General features: G+C 43.5%; 2 protein-coding genes across 6 annotated transcripts in view; one reads left to right on the forward strand and one right to left on the reverse strand.

The window, feature by feature from the left end:
* The window catches only part of RLBP1 (retinaldehyde binding protein 1), a 34,552-nt gene extending 24,954 nt beyond the window's left edge, over window positions 1-9,598 (forward strand). For all 4 annotated transcript variants that reach the window (XM_029575875.1, XM_029575874.1, XM_029575876.1 and 1 more), the window contains 4 exons: window positions 429-607; window positions 3,266-3,424; window positions 7,839-7,949; window positions 8,773-9,598. In XM_029575875.1, coding sequence (XP_029431735.1) covers window positions 429-607; window positions 3,266-3,424; window positions 7,839-7,949; window positions 8,773-8,931 — 608 coding nt within the window. In that variant the 3' untranslated portion in view covers window positions 8,932-9,598. The remainder of the gene's footprint in view (window positions 1-428; window positions 608-3,265; window positions 3,425-7,838; window positions 7,950-8,772) is intronic.
* A 2,628-nt stretch (window positions 9,599-12,226) lies between these two features.
* The window catches only part of ABHD2 (abhydrolase domain containing 2), an 81,758-nt gene continuing 76,433 nt past the window's right edge, over window positions 12,227-17,551 (reverse strand). The window contains exon 12 of one of the 2 annotated variants that reach the window (XR_003852323.1): window positions 12,227-13,433. The gene's annotated coding sequence lies outside the window, so the exon portion shown is untranslated. Of the gene's footprint in view, window positions 13,438-17,551 lie in introns of both variants that reach the window. The other variant, XR_003852322.1, reaches the window with a different exon arrangement.

The raw sequence follows: 17,551 nt of genomic DNA on the forward strand, positions 1-17,551 counted from the left end.
CCTAAGCAAAGCTTTCTAGTTTCAATTTCTCATGACACCTGAAGACTTGTTAGTCAGCAAAAGGTTGTACAGATAATTTCTCTTGCTTATGAGTCCCTGTTAGACAGAATTTGCAAAATGTACCCAGAGGTGGAAAAAGAGAAATAAGAAAGAGCTCTTCAACGTATTCTTGTTTTGAGCTTTTCCATTTACAGTCCCCCACAGAAGTCTTTGAAGATAATAGGACATTGCTCTCAGGCATGTGTAGTGCCTGCTATCACTTTTTTGTAAGCTTCAAAGTTCAGGTGCAATACACTTGGCTTCCTGAAATCCTTGACTTGTGTTTTAGTTTCTTTAGACAAATTTTGTGCAGCTTCTCTTGTTTTCCTAGCATTTTGAATCTTTCTTTGCCTTCTTTTTCGTTTCCCTCTTCTTTAATCAACCTCAAGGTTATGTATCCTTCCGCCAGCAATACCCAGAGCTCTTTGAGAACATGCATCCAGAAGCAGTGCGCAGCACGGTCGAGGCTGGTTACCCTGGTGTTCTGTCCACTAGAGACAAGTATGGCCGGGCGGTCCTTCTCTTTAATATTGAAAACTGGGACTACGAAGAGATAACGTTTGATGAGGTGGGTCACTTATTGGTTTTTCCTCTTCACGTGATACATGAAGGTATCAAGAGTTTCATCAGCCCCCTCCACTTCTTTCCTTACCAAGCCAATGCACAAAGTGATCAGGGAAATGGAATTCTGGCATTACAAGAGAAAAAAATGGTTTGGTTGCAACTTATATGCAAATAATATAGCACGATCAAGTACAAAACGTCCTTAGTCATGGAATTGCCAGTTTTCGGCTTGCTTTGTGTCCATACAGGCCAATTCAGTATGGTGCGTTCAGGCCGAGCGCACTGTTAACCCCCATTTGGATGCGCGTTTTCCACGCGCTATTTTTACACCTTATACAGCAAGGGGTAATAGCGCAAGGAAAACGTGTGTCCAACCCCCCAAAAACTAATAGCACCCGCAACATGCAAATGCACGTTGATGGGCCTATTTGTTATTCCCGCGCCATATAGAAAGTAAAATGTGCAGCCAAGCCGCACATTTTACTCTCAGAAATTAATGCCTGCCCAAAGGCAGGAGTTAATTTCGGCCGGCACCAGGAAAGTGTACAGAAAAGCAGAAAAAACTGCTTTTCTGTACACCCTCCGACTTAATAATTAATAAAAATTAAAAATCGTAAAAAATAAATAAATAAATAAATCAGCCCGCAGCTCGCAGGTTGGAAGTCGGATGATCGATTTTGCCGGCGTCTGTTTTCCGAACCCGTGGGTGTCAGCGGGTTCGACAACCGACGCCAGTAAAATACAATACAATACAATAAAACACAATATAAAGAATACAATACAAGGCCCTAACCCTTTAACACAAAACCATCTACAATAAAAACACAGAATGGCTGAAAGACGTCCTCCTCCTCCAGGACACCCAAAAAAACCCTCAGATCCAAAAACAGTGGCCTGCTAAACATACCCTCCGCCAAACAGGCACACCTCACCGCAAGCAGGGAACGCGCCCTATCAATAGCCGGCCCCTCATTATGGAACAATCTCCCTGCACAACTCAGACTAGAACCCTCAACCCAGTCTTTCAAAAAGAATCTAAAAACTTGGTTATTCCGAAATGCCTTCCAACCCACTTACTACCCCTCACATCCCCCTTCCCATCACTATATCAAGACACAAGGTAACCGCCACTATGTTATTAAGCATTATTGCATGCCCGTGAACCACAATTAAGTTCCAAACTCCTCCCTGATACTATGTAATAATCACTCAAGCTGCCTACTGTTTCAAAATAATAACTTAAGTTCTAGAGTTATCCTACCGTGTTTCCGACTGTTACAATGTATTAATAATAAGACCATTACCACGTAATAATGTTATTGAGTTTTTTAGTTCCCTACTGTTACAATGTAATAATAAGACACATTAGTGTCTTATTATTATTATCCATGTTAACATGTAAACCGATGTGATATACCCCAATGAATGTCGGTATATAAAAGCAAATAAATAAATAAAATTAAGCCACCGCTTCTGCCAATAAGGAGGCGCTAGGGACCTGCTAGTGTCCCTAGCGCCTCCTTATTACTGCGGGCCCTCATTTGAATACAAAATTGTGCGCCCAGGAGAGTGGCCTGGGTGCGCATCGGGAGAGCGGGCGCTCACCTCGGAGCACCGGCTCTCCCGCACGTTTTACTGAATCGGCATTTTACTGAAGTTGCATGTTGCGGGCGCTATTAGTTTTTGGGGGGGGGGTTGGACACGCGTTTTCCTTGCCCTGTTTCCCCTTACTGTATAAGGGGGTAATAATAGCGCGTCCAGACGGGGGCTAACGGCGCGCGCGGCTTGAGCGCACCGTACTGAATTGGCCTGTAACTGAGCACATAAAAGTGCCTGATTCCAGTTTAAGAAAATATTCATTAGATGATCATTTTCATTGCTTGTTCTCTTGAAAATGCAGTCCAACGTGCAAGCCGCCCATGGACTAGGGAGACCAACAATATGATGTAGGACCTGCTCTGTGATGAAAGCAGGTGCATAGTTTGTCCCTCACCAACACCTTCCCACCCCCTCCTATAATCGCCTTGGCTTAGAAGATAGATTTATCTCCTTTTACACTAATCAGATCCATGGCGTATTTTTACAGAGGTAGTAGTGACAGATGCTCCCCCTGTTTAACCCTGAAAGGGGCAGAGAGACCGCAATTGGCTAACAGCATTATAAACTCGGGCATGGAAACTATAAGTTGCTGACAGCTTCATGTGAAATAATACATGGACAATATTTCAGATAAGTCAACATTTAATTATGGATTACAATGAAAAGGAAAGTCAATGATTATTTTAATTTCACAGATGAAGTATTCACGGAGCACACTAAAGAATATTAAAAAAAGGTTTTGTTCATATTCTTGATTAAATGTAAGGCAGAGTGAGAAAAAAGCTGTATAGCATTACACAATGATGCCTATTATGATGGTCAATTTGTAAGCGTCAATATATTGATTTGATAACTGGGAAATTGGTGGTTGGTTTTGAGTAACCCTGAAAGGGGACATCGTGCACAATTGCACCCAGTGGGAGGTGTTGGACGCAGCAGTCCATCAACACCGTTGGGGAGGCAGCTAAAGGAAGAAGTTGCAGCGTTATTCAGTAATTTTAGAAAAATGGAAACCCCATCCTTCCCACCCCCCCCACCCCCATTCCTGCTCCTTCGTGCTCAGATTCTCCGTGCCTACTGCGTTATCCTGGAGAAGCTTCTGGAAAACGAGGAAACCCAGATCAATGGATTCTGCATTGTTGAGAATTTCAAGGGCTTCACATTGCAGCAAGCGTCGGGCATCAAACCACAGGAGCTGAAGAAGATGGTGGACATGTTGCAGGTAAGGCCTTCCATTCATCCAGCTCCCCTTTACCTTCACCTCCTTCGTTTAATATTTATACACTGCACAAAGCAGATCAAGGCAGTTTGCAGCAAATGAAAGCACACAATTTCACCATTAAGACCTTCAACTCCCACACCCCAACCCTCCTTAAAATACATATATACCCACGGAGGAGAAATAGTACTGAGATACCTGTACTACGCCTTTCCCAACCAGCACCTAAAGACTATTTACTTTCCTAAATAACAGACAATCTTCCTCCAACCTCACCTCCCTCAGAGCCCAGTTCAGAGGTTCTGCCCCCATCATGGCTTTTCACCTTAGGTCCTTTTCTCCAAGCCGGAATCTGCCGGAGACTTTCATTTCCGGCCGGAAGCCTCCGCCATGGTAGAGAGGGTGCCAGCGTTTGCCACAGGTTATCCTGCCCTCTTTTCCCCTTCACCACCTTCAAAGTCAAGAGCATCCCTTTAAATTTCAGCCGCATTCTCACCGGCCGCCAGTGTAACCCGACCCAGCAGGGGGTACTGCGCTTGCCCTCCTGGGGCAACCCAAAATCTGCCCCCACCTGCAGAGCCCCTGGCACAGCATCACGATAACGCAACACAGGCGCAAAGGAAGCCGGAAGAGCTTTCCCGAAAAGCAGGCCTGCTCGACAGAGCTCGGAAATCGCCTGCTTGGCGCAGTTTGGAAAATGCTTTCCGGACCTTTCCTGTAATTCGAGCTTCTGGACGGAAATCCGAATCCAGCAGAATTCCCAAGTCCCTTACTCTCTCCACTGTCCCAGTTTCATTCTTATCAAATTTGACCGTTACTGGGTCACAAGGGGCTTCTCTCAGCTCAGTCTTAGCTGTGCTCAATAACAGCCCATTATTTATTTAATAACCAGTCTGAGATTTCCTGCCGCCCTTCATTAACCTCCCACACTACAGCTGCTTGATCTTTCCCCAATGAGACCACCAATTGGATCTCATCTGCATATGAAAAGCCTTTAAATCCCCCTCTCCCCCGAGACCTTGCGTCTGCAACGAGTTTCGAAAGGGGAAAAGTGGGTGCGCGCTCCGTCCCCTTTGAAACCCGGGAGAAAGCCCAGGCTTTAAAAGTAGGGATTCGGCTTGTTTGTTTGTTCTTTGTTTGAAAATAATAAAAACTGTTAAACCATAAAAGTAGGGGGCACCAGGACTCGGTGCCAAGGCGGAAAAATCTGAAAAATTGTCCCTTTCTAGTCTTGCATTTGCTGGCGCTGCGCTCTCCGAACCAGCCTGGTTTGTAAGGATGCACAAGCGTCATTTGCCCTCACTGGGCCTGTAAATCCCGTACAAGATGGGCCAGAACAGTTAGGTGAAGCCTCCAGGAGAGGGCGGGAATCCCGCTACAGAGACCACGAAACTAGGCGCCCACACAGGCACCGGCGTAAAATTCAGATTAGACAAGCCCATCCTAAAAGAAATGGAGCCAGCTGGTAACTTCCTGCCCGCCCTGTCCTGTTCTAATGCTTCTATGTGCAGTAATGCCGCACGCCTTCTCGTATATAAACATCTGTGGAAAAGGATTCAGCGTGGCTACGCTTTTGTGACCGTGCCACCTATTCATTTCATTCCCATGAATTTAATGCTGGGATTGGCACAATGGGAATGTCTGATGGGCTGGAGCCTTTGCTTCAAGGCACAAATGTTAGTGCAGGCGAGGTGTGCCAGAGTTAAAAAGTCTGGATCAAGCCTCAAGAGTTTTGCAAAAGTATAAACAACACAGAGAATATACAGAGGTAACGGCATGGAGAGTGAATATTATATATGAGGGAAAAACCATGATGTGATTGTCACAGTTTTACAAATAGGAAAATAGGAAAACAAAATAAGCCACCACCCTTTGGACTAATTTTATGCAATTCTGGACTTCTGGTAGAGTTGCACTCCCTTCATCAGGTCAGACCAGAATGAGCCAAGCAAAGCCAGGGAGGCTGCGCTGTGCTGGGAAAGGGGAGAGGTCGCCCTGCTGTCTGGTTTCATTGGGGAGGTTTGAAGCAGAGGAGGTGGGGAGGGGAAGGGGGCGGGCGCAAGGCTCTCTCTTTACTTCCCCCTCCCCCCAGAGGGAGTTACTGTCTTCTTAATTCATATTTTCTGTCCTCTCTATCACATGATGAAATCGTTTCCAACCTTTGGCGCCTCTGATTTGATTCTCTGGCTCAGTCTTTCTCTGTTCTCTCATTCTCTGTCCCCTGTTTCTATTCCTTTTTTCTTTTCTCTGTCAGTTCTACCTCTACCTTCTCCCCCCTTCTCCTGGCATTTTTCCTTCTATTTGCCTCCTCTTCCTCTCTCCTCCTCTGCTTTCTCCTGCATTATCCCCTGGATTCCTTCCTTCCCGGGCCCTCTCCTTCTCCATTTCCTGACAGCCCGGGTCCTTTCTCTCCCCCCTCACCCTTTTCTCTTCTGTTCTCCCACCCTTTCACTCCCAATGTCCAACCTTTGCAACCCCCTGCTCCTTTCTCAACCCTCTTCTCCCTCCATCTTGCTCTCTCCTCTCTTCCCACTCATGCTCCCACCTTGCCCATCGCACTCTTATTCTACCCTTTCACTCTTGATCACTCCCCCAGCCCACCCCACCCTTCTTTTATTCCAGTCTTGCTCTCCCCTCTCTTTTCACCATTGCCCCTTCACTCATACAATCTCTTGCTCTCTCCTCTGTGCCCCACCTGAACTCCCTCTCTTGCTCTATCTTCTCCCTAAGCCCTTCACACTCTAGCTCTCTTCCCCCTCCCCCCCAATCTCTTGCTCTCTCCTCTTTGTCCACCCCACAGCTCACTCACACTCTTGCTGTGTTGCGTGTGCGTGACCTGGGTGATGTGTTCTGCTAGTGTGACGGCTCTGTGTAGCAGTCCAGCTTGTTCGGTTTCCCCAGTAGGAGGTGTATTGGTGTTTTAGGGTTTGCAGGGTTGACTTTTCGTAGAGGGTTGTTGCGCTTTGAGTTCTGGAGTTAGTGCTGCATTAGTATGGCAGGTTTGCTCTATAGCTTCTGAATGACCTTTCTGAACATTTTTCTGTTATGTCACAAAGTGCCTGCTAATAGGGGAACTTTGTGTCCATGTTACTGAAGGGACAGTGTAATCTGAATTTGTGTTTTTTTTCTGTGGTAAAAAGTGGGAACATCTCTGTTCAGCCCGGTCAGCCATTTCAGAGATTACCTTCAACCAATGTAGCATGAATTTCTTTTATTTGGAAAAAAATGTAGGTATTTCTTGGGAGAGATGAATACTATCCCCAAAACTTACAGATGATACATTCATCAGACAAGATTTCTGAAGCATATTTATATCAAGTGGATACACACAAAACAAAGTTTAATATTTAACAGTATGATGTCCAGTTCTTTAATTTTATAGGTTTGTTCTGGGAAGGGTTGAGGAGAGCATATGAAGATTATTAAATTTAATTATCAAAATTGCAGGTGGAAGGGAAGCACCTGATGGGCCGAAAAATTAATTGGGGGTAGGGGGGGGGCAGGTAATCCAAGGCTGAACAATTAGGGCAGTGGTTCTCAGACCTGTTCTGGGGGTGGGGTGGGGGAAGGGATCTCAGGACCCCAGGCAGTCGGGTTTTTAGGATATCTGCAATGAATACGCTTGGGTGGGGGCTGTCTCAGGACCTCTGGTTGCGAGATGGCACATAGGCCTCATGCCTTATTTCCTGAAGCGCTTACCACTGCATTGCAGCCCAAGGAACATAGGAGGGAGGAGAGAGAGACAGGGGGAAAGGGGAGGGGACTGGCACTGGCCAGAGAAAAGCCAGAGAAGGGACTGCAGCTGGGCAGGAGGCTGAGGTTAGAGAGAGAGGCAGCAGTCAGCAGCATGTAAGGGGAGAGGGATTCGGGGGGGGGGGGGGGGGGCGCAGTTTATTTGAGTATTTGAAGACAATGCAGAGAGTTTTGAATTTTCTCCTACTTTCTGCCAGGAGGCAGTGAAGATGATGCAGAATAGGCTTGATAAGATCAGTAGCTTTTGCACCTCCTGCAATTCTGGCAGCAGGACCTTGTAGGAGTCGGAGGCACTTCCCACTGTCTTGTGATCTGCTGTTGTAGAGGGATTTACAATTCTGCTGCTGATGAGCCTGTGGATTATAGGAGTGAGATTGGGTTTCGCAAGGTAGCCAGGAGGCTGAGGCTGCTGCTGCTCTGGGCGGGTGGTTGGGAGAGAGGAGGGAGGCTGCTGGAGGAGGAGCGGAGGGGAGAGACACAATGCAAGGGGAGAAAGAGGGGAACCTTGGGCAAGCAGTGGTAGGGGAGTGAAGTTCAAGGACTGAGGAGAGAGAAAGTGGAGATTCAGGGCATGGAAAGGAGGAGAGAGAGGGGCAGAAAAACCTGGGCCCACCCCTGACCATCATTCTCACCTCTACTGAATGTGCATTTCCATCCCACCCAGGACTCATTTCCTGCTCGCTTCAAGGCTGTTCACTTCATCCACCAGCCCTGGTACTTCACCACTACCTATAATGTGGTTAAACCTTTCCTGAAGAGCAAGCTGTTGGAGCGGGTGAGTATGTGACAGAGCAGCAGCAGTACAGATATTAGCATCGCATACCCTTCCTCACCCCGGCAGCAGCTCCTCTAGAGTAAGAATTGAGTTTATCACCCCTGGGAGACACACAGGTCCTTGATGAGCAGGAGGTCTGCAGGCAAGTCTCCAAAGAGAGGGGGCCTCAGGGCTAAGAGCTTACTGCAGTACCAGCAGCCGTTTTCCCTGGGAGCTAGGGCATCACACCCAACAATTCAAACTTGCACCTCGCGTGAATGCAGTGCACAGCACCCAGGGGCCATGGCTCGGAACAAAAAACAGACATAGCGCAAGTTACTCCCCTCCCCCCACCACCTCCAAGATATAAAAACTGAACCCCCACCTAGGTCGCCCCCCCCCCCCCCCGTCTCCCAACCCAGGGTCGTCTCTTATCTCACGTGTGGGATGTCTGAAGTTCAAATGAGGCGGGCGCTTCTGTCCTAATGGGTCACATTTTGTTATGGCACCAGCCTCGGGGATGGGTCAAGAAATCTCATTTGAAAGTGCCATTTGTCAAAAAGGAGAGAAGCTTGCATCACAAAATCTAAATGGTATAATCTAGAGCTTCTTAAAGCCGATCCTTTAGGATCCCCAACAGCTCTGGTTTTCCGTGTTAGCAAATTATGCAAATCAACCTTCCGAGATGAAATATTTGCTGTAGATATCCTGGAAATTAGACTTTTTTTTTGTTGGGTTGGAGACCCATCTTCATTTCTCCTCCCCTAGTACTAATATTAGAGAACTGCTTAAGTTTAATGATGTCCATCTTCCTGACAAATGAGCTCGTTTTATGTTAAACTAGGTTTTTCTGCACGGAGAGGACTTGGAGACTTTTTATCAGGCGATCGATGCTGACATCCTGCCAGCAGATTTTGGAGGCAATTTGCCACAATATGATGGCAAAGCAACAGCTGAAAAGCTCTTCGGCATCCCGAGCAACTCTGAAGATACTGAATTGTAACAGCCACCGCCCTAATGTCCCACCCTCCAAAATAAGATGCTATAAATAAACTAATACATCTAGATTTTGTGTTATTGTAAAGTGGGTTGAAATGTTTGCATCTGATGAAAGCTGTATGGTTCCATGCCCCACTTCCTCCTGAGCCTTGACCTTCTTCAAGCAGCGGGACGGTGGAAGTTATCCAGCAATAAACACTGCAGAAGACATCTCACTCCTGGCATGCAGGTTGGACCTCTTTAATATCGGACAGAGGAAATCCCACTTCCATCTTAGTTTCACCAACGAAGAACATAAGAGAAACTATGCTGTACAATAACCTTCCCATCTCTGTGATGTCTTAAAGTTCAGGGATGCACTGTAAAGCAAATCAAGTAGAAATGGCCAAAAAAAAAAAAAAAGGGGTGACCATAAGTTGAAGCAAAAGTTCATGGCCAAGTGTACAGACCATTGTGTGAGACACATAGATGAGTTTTTTGCTATGCAGTGGTCCCGTGAGCTCTCCATCCAGTTGTGGTTCCACAATAAGTTCTATTTGCATTCACTGCCTCCTGCATATTCATTAGGAATACCTCAGCACCCAACCAGGTGAGTGGTCCTTGAGGACAGGGTTGGGAATCACAATATGAGAGAAGTCACTGCACATTCTGATACCCATCCAAGGATTCTGGATCCCAAATGTGACATTTTAATGAATTAAACCAATGCAAAACTATTTGTAAAATGATGAAGCAGCCTGGTCAGTTTTAATTTTGAGAAACAAATGCAGGTGTAGTCTTAGGTCTGGCCCCATTGCCATATGCCAGGAGGTAGCTACTCTGGTCTTAAAGAACCATAAGCAGGCTTGGGTTTCAGGATATCCACAATTATGCAAGAAATATATTTTCATTCATAGCCTCCTTTGCATGCAAAGCTCATGCATGTCCATTATGGCTATCCTGAAAACCAGGTCTGTTGGTGGCTTTTGAGGACTGTAATCGGCCACCTCTGCCACTGCAAAAGCAGCCCACTGACATTCACACTGTCCTTTAATAGAAAGATTTGTTATTCCAGAAATTAGCAGATTTTAGCTGGCTGTCTAATCCTCACAGTCAGGGTTTTATTTTATTTATTTTTTAAGTACTAACTAAAGCTATCTTGTAATATTTCAAATTATCAACTGACCCAACTTCTTCTGCCTTGAATCCCTTAGACTATTTACTTGTATACTATGCTTGGTAGAGCTTATTTGTACAGCATTGTCTACACGCAGTGGCCCTACCAAATAATAGTAGTAGTAGTAGTGTATGCAATGCTGCATTCAGCTCTCTTCCCCATTTGCTGAAGATCCCTGTCTGTGTTGGACAGACCACTACTATAGTCTACTGCCATCACGTTCGTTTACACTATGGATGGCACGGTTTTGCTGAGGACGTTTAGTGAAGGATGAATTTTGTTAGTTCAAAATTCAACACTATTCTCTTCTTCACCAATAAGCAAAAGTTTAAAAATGGGACTCATACTATCAAGTAAAAATATGCAATACATCAAAAAGTACAAAGCAGCTGCTGGGCTTGATCAGTGTTCACTTTGACATAGGAACACAAACATGATACATTCTACAATTTGCAGGGTAGCAGAATGAGGTTTCTCACTTTATATTTTTTTTTTATTTCATTGGGCTTGTGGTGGATCAGGCTTTAGGCTGACAGCCCTGAAAATGAAGAGACCTGTTTGTTTTATTTTATTACATGATTCCTCTCTTCTGCTGGCCCGCCACCCTCTCCTCCGTTTCTGAAATCACAGTGGGGAAGAGTAACTCATCTTCTTCCCAGACTACAGCATCCATTCGGTACAGAAATAAGATTAAAAGAAGCCACTGGACTGAGGCTCAGCGAGTAACAAAGTTGAGTCTACCTGACGTACTTTCCTGTTGTAGGACCAGGATTGCACTGCCTATTTTAACCTTACTACTACTGCTGCTTATCACTTCTACAGTGCTATTCCAAACCCAAGCAAAAAAAACACAGAAAGAGACTTTGGGAATGTAGTTTATTAAAAAATTGTTAAAATCAATAAGGCCAAGAGTAGGATAAATGGGGGAGGGGTTTAAGATTTAAAAGGCAGGTTTTCAGGCTGGTCAGAGTATTATGTGCCAACTTGGGAGGTCTATTCAAAGTATACAATGCAGCAAGGTGGAAAGCAGAGTCCGCAGATAAATGGATGCTCTTTTCCAGGACATCTTCATTCCATTTGATTTTGCCCTTTCAAAAGCCATGAGAGCTATAAGGAGAGCACTGGCGCTCCTGTACCTCATGCAGAGTATCACTGAAGTCAATACATATTGGTTATTTTCCTGTAGGTTTGGCTACATCTTTCAAAACCATTTGATTAAAACAAGGAAGCAAAGTAACCTACAGCAAGAGGATTGTAAGAGCCTTCTGTCAATTAAAAAAAAAAAGATTTGTTCTATTATTTGTAAGCACAATGCACTGGCAAGACGAGTAAGTGTAGTTAGAAAGATCGGAGTGGGTATGTATCACGTTTTGCAGAGTTTACTATTGATCTGCTAGCATTTAACTCCAGGTAAAGCTTTTCAATATTGTGCAGCCTCTTTAATGAGTCTCATTTCTCTGCCTGTGTGCAGGGTGCTTTCTTGTCTCTAATTCCAGTTAACTTTTCTTCAGCTGGCCCACTCAAGCATCAATCCCCTTTATTACAAAATAACATAACTCAGCTTAACATACACAGTAAGCAATAGGGGGGAAAGGCCCCACAGCACACAGGTGACTAGCAAAGTTGTTCTTGGCAGCATTACCCTGCAGGTTATTTTTTTTAAATAAGCAAAATATGGAACTCAAACTAAACAGGGATAAGTTATTACCTTGACACATCAGTTTCTGAAGGAGCTCTGAAACTTGATGTGTTTCACCCCAGCTGGAGCATGACTATTGAAATTAAAAAGCCTTCAGTTCACAGACATCACTTTATGGCATCAAAGTCTCTATGCGGTATATCATACAATAACCGTAATCAGCTGAATTTATGAATATTGTGGAATGAGTGAAAAGGTCCTGCCTGGGCTTGAGGGAGTTGGCAGAGATGAAGATGTGCTGCCCCAAGAGCCATGAAACAATTATTGGACACTCAATACTTTAAAACTAAGATCAATACCAAAACTCTGAAACACCCAAAGCATGGATGAAAGATTTGGTAGCATACTGTGGAACTAAATCTAACCTCCCATCACTTTTTGCTTTCAATTTAGATTAAAGTTCTGTTTCTCTTAAACTTTTACACATACAGATGGACACATATCAACACAAGGTTATTTTTATCCTTTTATTTTTTTTTTCTTAAAGCAATTTCAATGGAATCAAACTTAACAAAATTACATTTTTTTTGCACTCTCAGTTTATACCACTGAAAGCAAGACAACAAAAGAAGGAAAAAAAATCATCCACACACACACAAAAAAAAAGAAACAAAACAAAAATCAAGGACACCATTTTCTTAAAGTAAATATCAGAATATTTAGAAAAATTGCATTGCTAGTTGCAAATCTCAAATTCTCCCGATTCACCACATCCTATGTATGCCGGCAGCTTTAAGTATCATCAAACAAACTAAACCTTTTCAGGACAGGATTTACATTTGCACAAGGAATGTGGGAGGTGAAGGTTTCATCTCCTCCCAGTCAATCAGAAAAATCTGCAAAATTCAGCAAGTTATTAAAAAAGCATCCACCTCATCTTCAAACACCACTTGTCATGAGATATTACACACACTTGCTTCACTTTTAGTGAAAGAAAGCAAGACACCATTGGTCAATAATCTGACTTTCCCCAATCTGAAAAGCAATTCTGAAAATGTGTAGGGGGAAAGAAAACTTAGATTTACAGCTCTATTTGCAGGGGGAAAACAATATTTTCCCTGTCGTTTCCATAAGCTAGAGTTGTGCAATAAGATTTAAAAAAAAAAACAAACAAACCCAAAATCAACTTTAGTGCACTTTCTAGCCCAAAAAAATAATAAGTCAAACGTGTAATTTAATCACATTCTGTTAGCCTTCTACCTTTTATACCATAAGCAGAATGCACATGTTGTAACCCTTGGGAGTCCAAGCACAATACGTTTAGCACCAAGACAGAAAAAGCATCTGTGGATCTATGGCTTAGTTCACAGGTTATGTATTTTGACCAGCTTGGCTATGGTAAAATATTTATTTTTATTTTATGACCAATAGCTAAAGGTTTAGGTGATGCAACATAAACTGGGCCAGTTCTACAGGCCTGTGGGACCGTAATAGATGTTTCCTTGAGTTGAAACATGGCACAGATACTGCATGAGGACCACAAGCAGCAGCCTTCCAGCTGACAACGAGTGAAACACTTACAGCTAACAGATCCATTGAGATCTTCTAGAAGAGAGCAATGTAAAAAGGCATTTCCACATTGGCAATAGTTGTGCAGAATGCCTGCAAAAAGCTGACAGTCCCATCTCTGTAAATGCTGCCCTTCTCATGCCTGGCTGTGCAAACAGAATAAAGAGAAAATATTTAAAAACATTTTGGTACAATTACAGATAGTACTGTAACCCCCCCAAAAATGTTTAAACTTGAGAAAGCACCTGCATCTCAGTTTATGGGGAACAACTTTCCCTTGGCCAACAGAAGACTTGGAATGAGAAAATATTTGGAAGATAACAAATCTTAATAATCAAACCCTGAAGAATGCAAGACCAGGAGACTGAGCATTTGCAGATGCAAGCAGTAAAATATTCAAGGCTTGTGGGACAAAGCTGGATTGAGTAATTATGGTTAAAGGATGCTGAAACATTTAAGAATTTATCAGTACCTATTTCTGTTTCTCTGCTGCCCAGAATATTTTAAACCCTTGCTTCATGAGAACAATCTACCAGTAATGGTGAAAAAAAAAAAAACCAAAACCTGAAATAATTACAAAAATGGAACAAAATTCATGATATGACTGAAAGGTCTGGGATAATCTTCCAAATGATTTCAGATAGATGTCATACAAGAAGGCAAAGTAACGCTTCAGTTTCAAAATCATCTACAACAAGAGCCTAATATGTATTGTTCAGCCAAGGGGGATTATAAAGGAGGCTTGAATGAGATATACAGATGGATAAAAGGTTTCAGAGACATGCAGAATTCATCGGATGGAAAAAAAAAAAAAAAAAGTTACCCATTACTGCCAAGAGGGACCATTCATCAATGCAGCCATAGCAGGCTACACTCCAGCAGGCCGATGCACTATTGGTACATGTTAAACGGGTGCTCATGATTGAGCGTCGATCCACCTGTCCTGGGCACCCGATTTAATATTTAAATGGGCTGCTGTGGTAAAAAGCAGGTGCTAGGGAAAATTGTGAGTCCCTGGTGCCTCCTTGGCATCGAGCGACCCAGGAGAGGTGGCTGTCAGTGGGTTAGGAAAATAGACACAATTTTACGAGTGTTCGTTTTCCGGCTAGGAAAATGGCTGCTCGTTAAATGAGCGTCCCTTTTCCTAACCTGACTGCTGGCACACTTTCTTAAACATTTTTTTTTTCACAGTTTTTCTTTTTCAGTTCCTCTGACTTAATATCCCCATGATATTAAGTAGGAGGAACTACAGAAAAGCAGTATTTTCTGTTTTTCTGTAAACTTTTGGGGCTCCTCAAGAATTAACGACTGTCCAAGGCAGGTGTTGATTTTTGAGAGTAAAAATGTACACGTCGTGCTCTTTTTTTTTGCACTGAGGGTAATAGCCAATAGCCTCATCAATCTGAATTTACACTATTAGCTATGCGCTCGATTGGATGCGTGTTCTGGACGCACTAACCCCGTTTTGCATCGGGGTTATGGATGCGCGTCCAAAATGCACAGTATTGCATCGGCATGCAGGACGTTACCAGATGTCTGTCTCCATTTTATGGCCATGCACAATTTATTATTCTAACATTGGAAACTGTAAACATCTGAATATTGTTGGCCCCTTCATTTTTCCACCCAAAATTTCTAAAGCTGAATTTCCTCAGTTGCTATGTCATGGGTTGGAATAAGTATGGTAAATAAATGTTTATAAAATTACACAGTTTTAAAGAAAGACAACTGGACAGGCCAACTGGTCCTTAAATGCCATCATTTACTAGGTTAGCATTTGACCACTAAGCATAAAGGGCTGATTTTAAAAGGGCCACGCATGTAAAAACTGGGGGTTACACGCAGAAGTGCTGGGCCCTGCAAAAGGGGCGGGCCGCACCAGCACCATTAGCCGCTGTGCCAGAGAAGCGTGCGCCGGTGCGTGGAGTTTACTTCTGCTCCCAAGGAGCAGTAAATATAAAATAAAAAAAAAAAAAGGATGAGGAAGGTTAGGGTTACTTTAGGGGTCAGGGAGGAGAGGGAAGAGGGAGGAAGGATAGGGTTAGGGGTAGGAAAGGACTGGGAGGGAACTGGGCAAAGGCCTGATCGTGTCGCTGCGCACACTTTAGAATATTCCTCCCCCAGCGTGCGCGAGTCGCGAGCCACCCACACATGCACGCGGATGTTAAAATCTGGCGCACATTTTATAAGAACAAAGGCCTTAAAAGCCTGTGCCAGTAACAGTTGAAGAAAATACACTTGGCTGCAGTTGCATATTTTGCCTATTTTATTTATTCAGTTTTCTATACCGCAATCCCAGCCTAAATCAGGTCACCTAATGTGGGTTACAACTTTACTGTGAACGGTTTACTACCACAAACCTAGTACTTGACTGGTCACATGCATCATTTTAATTAATGCAGTATAACAGATATGATTAGCCTTTTATTTGGGAAGAACTGAAGCATTTTCAATTCAAGGGAAAAAAATGGCTACTGACCAGTTTTGCAGTTGTTTTGCAATATGCTCCCAGTCCAATTGAACAACCATTACCCTACCATCTTTCCTCTATTCTTCATCCTAATCCTGCGATATGACACATAGAAACAACTCTTTCCCTTTGCTTAAAATACACAAGTGCTATTCAAATGCAAAAATAATATTCACTGCAAACCAAAAGCAAACAAAACGTCAGTGCATTGTTTTCTTTTGTATCTAAATACCGAACCATAGATCCAGCTTATCACACATACAGATTGTATCTCTTGAAAGTCCAGAGAGGCAAGAGACTGTTTACACAAGAAAAATCTCTGAACTACTTGTTACAAATAAGTAAAAGATCCAACATCTTGATGAACTCAAAACCAGTCAACTGGGTATTTGATCACCCAACTACTGCCCAAGCGTGGTAGCCCGGGCCACGGTTGTCTGCAGATGATTTTGCTCCATTAAGCCTTGTCTGGGTCTTGAAAGTTATAAACAAAATCTCTGAAGCTGTTATACAGTTACGTAGTTAAAGAGCTCACCTCATGCCATGAGGGAACGGACTAAGAGAGAGAAAGAGAAGACAGTAGTGTCCCTTTCTACATAACCCTAGTGCTGCTTTTGGAAAGGGCCTAAACTGTTCCAGGGTTTTCTTCGCTAGCCATTATAGTATCATCTAATGCAACGATAGTTGATGTATAATACAATCCATTAAAAAAAAAAATAAAACAAAAACATAACCGATTCTTCTTCCACAAGAATAAAGAAACTGAAATAAATCCCGTATCAAGTTCCTCAAACTTGCTATCACCTTAAAGAAACCCAGGGATGAGCTTCAACAACAAACCAAATCACAATGTTTTCCTATTTTCAGCAAAATACAACAAAAACGTAGCCCAATTTCTCAAGTGCACCCAGTACTTTAAAAAAATTAATTTGGGCCCTTATTCCTCCCATGTCCGGTGTGTGTTGTTTTTCTTACAGAACTGATGCTAAATGAGTACAAGGTATCCTTAAGTAGATTGGGGGGGGGGCCTATCTACTAGTGGGTGTTAGCCACATGTAATGTGGGCATTAATGCTAATGCTCATCTCCTAAGTGCGTTAATGTGGGTCATTGACGTGCCACTGCAGACAGCAGGAGGAAAAACAATTTGGAAGAAAGCAGTGGTTAATTTGGTCTAGGAATGGGTGGGGGGGTGAGGTCGTCCTGTGGGTCCCTTTTCTGCTTGGGCACAAAAATAGAGCCCGAGACCCTGGGGGTGCTCAGAGAGAAGGTTTCAGAGGGACCCAAGGATTCTCTGCTTTGCACTTAACACGTAATTAAGCTATTTTCCGGCATTTCCTTGAAAATCAGCAGCTTCATTTGTCATCTTAAAAACACAGACGCAAAACAAGTTATCCAGCGAGTACAATTCAAATCAAAGTCTTACAGATTCATTCAAAATCCACCCTACACGTCAGGAGGGCCCTACAACTTTTTGGTGCCTAGCAGTAGTGCTGTCCCTGAGTTTTGTCACGCCATCTTTAACAAGGACAGGAAAAACATACGGAGCAAAAAGCATGAACCGGAAAAGTACAAATAAGAACTATTCATTTCCTATAGGGAGGGGAAGGAAAAACAAAATTGTGTGTTCTTAACAGATTAAAGCTGAGCAGGCTGGAGAGAGGAATTTGCATGGGAAAGAATGAAAGATATCTTAAAACTAAACTAGGACACAAGGGAGAGAGGCTGGAAGGTCTTCTGCCCCAGACAATTACAGTGGAAGGGAGTCTGCCATCTAAACCTTCATCTCGA

Source organism: Rhinatrema bivittatum, chromosome 13 (genome assembly GCF_901001135.1).
Source record: "Rhinatrema bivittatum chromosome 13, aRhiBiv1.1, whole genome shotgun sequence".
In the NCBI taxonomy this organism is placed as follows: domain Eukaryota; kingdom Metazoa; phylum Chordata; class Amphibia; order Gymnophiona; family Rhinatrematidae; genus Rhinatrema; species Rhinatrema bivittatum.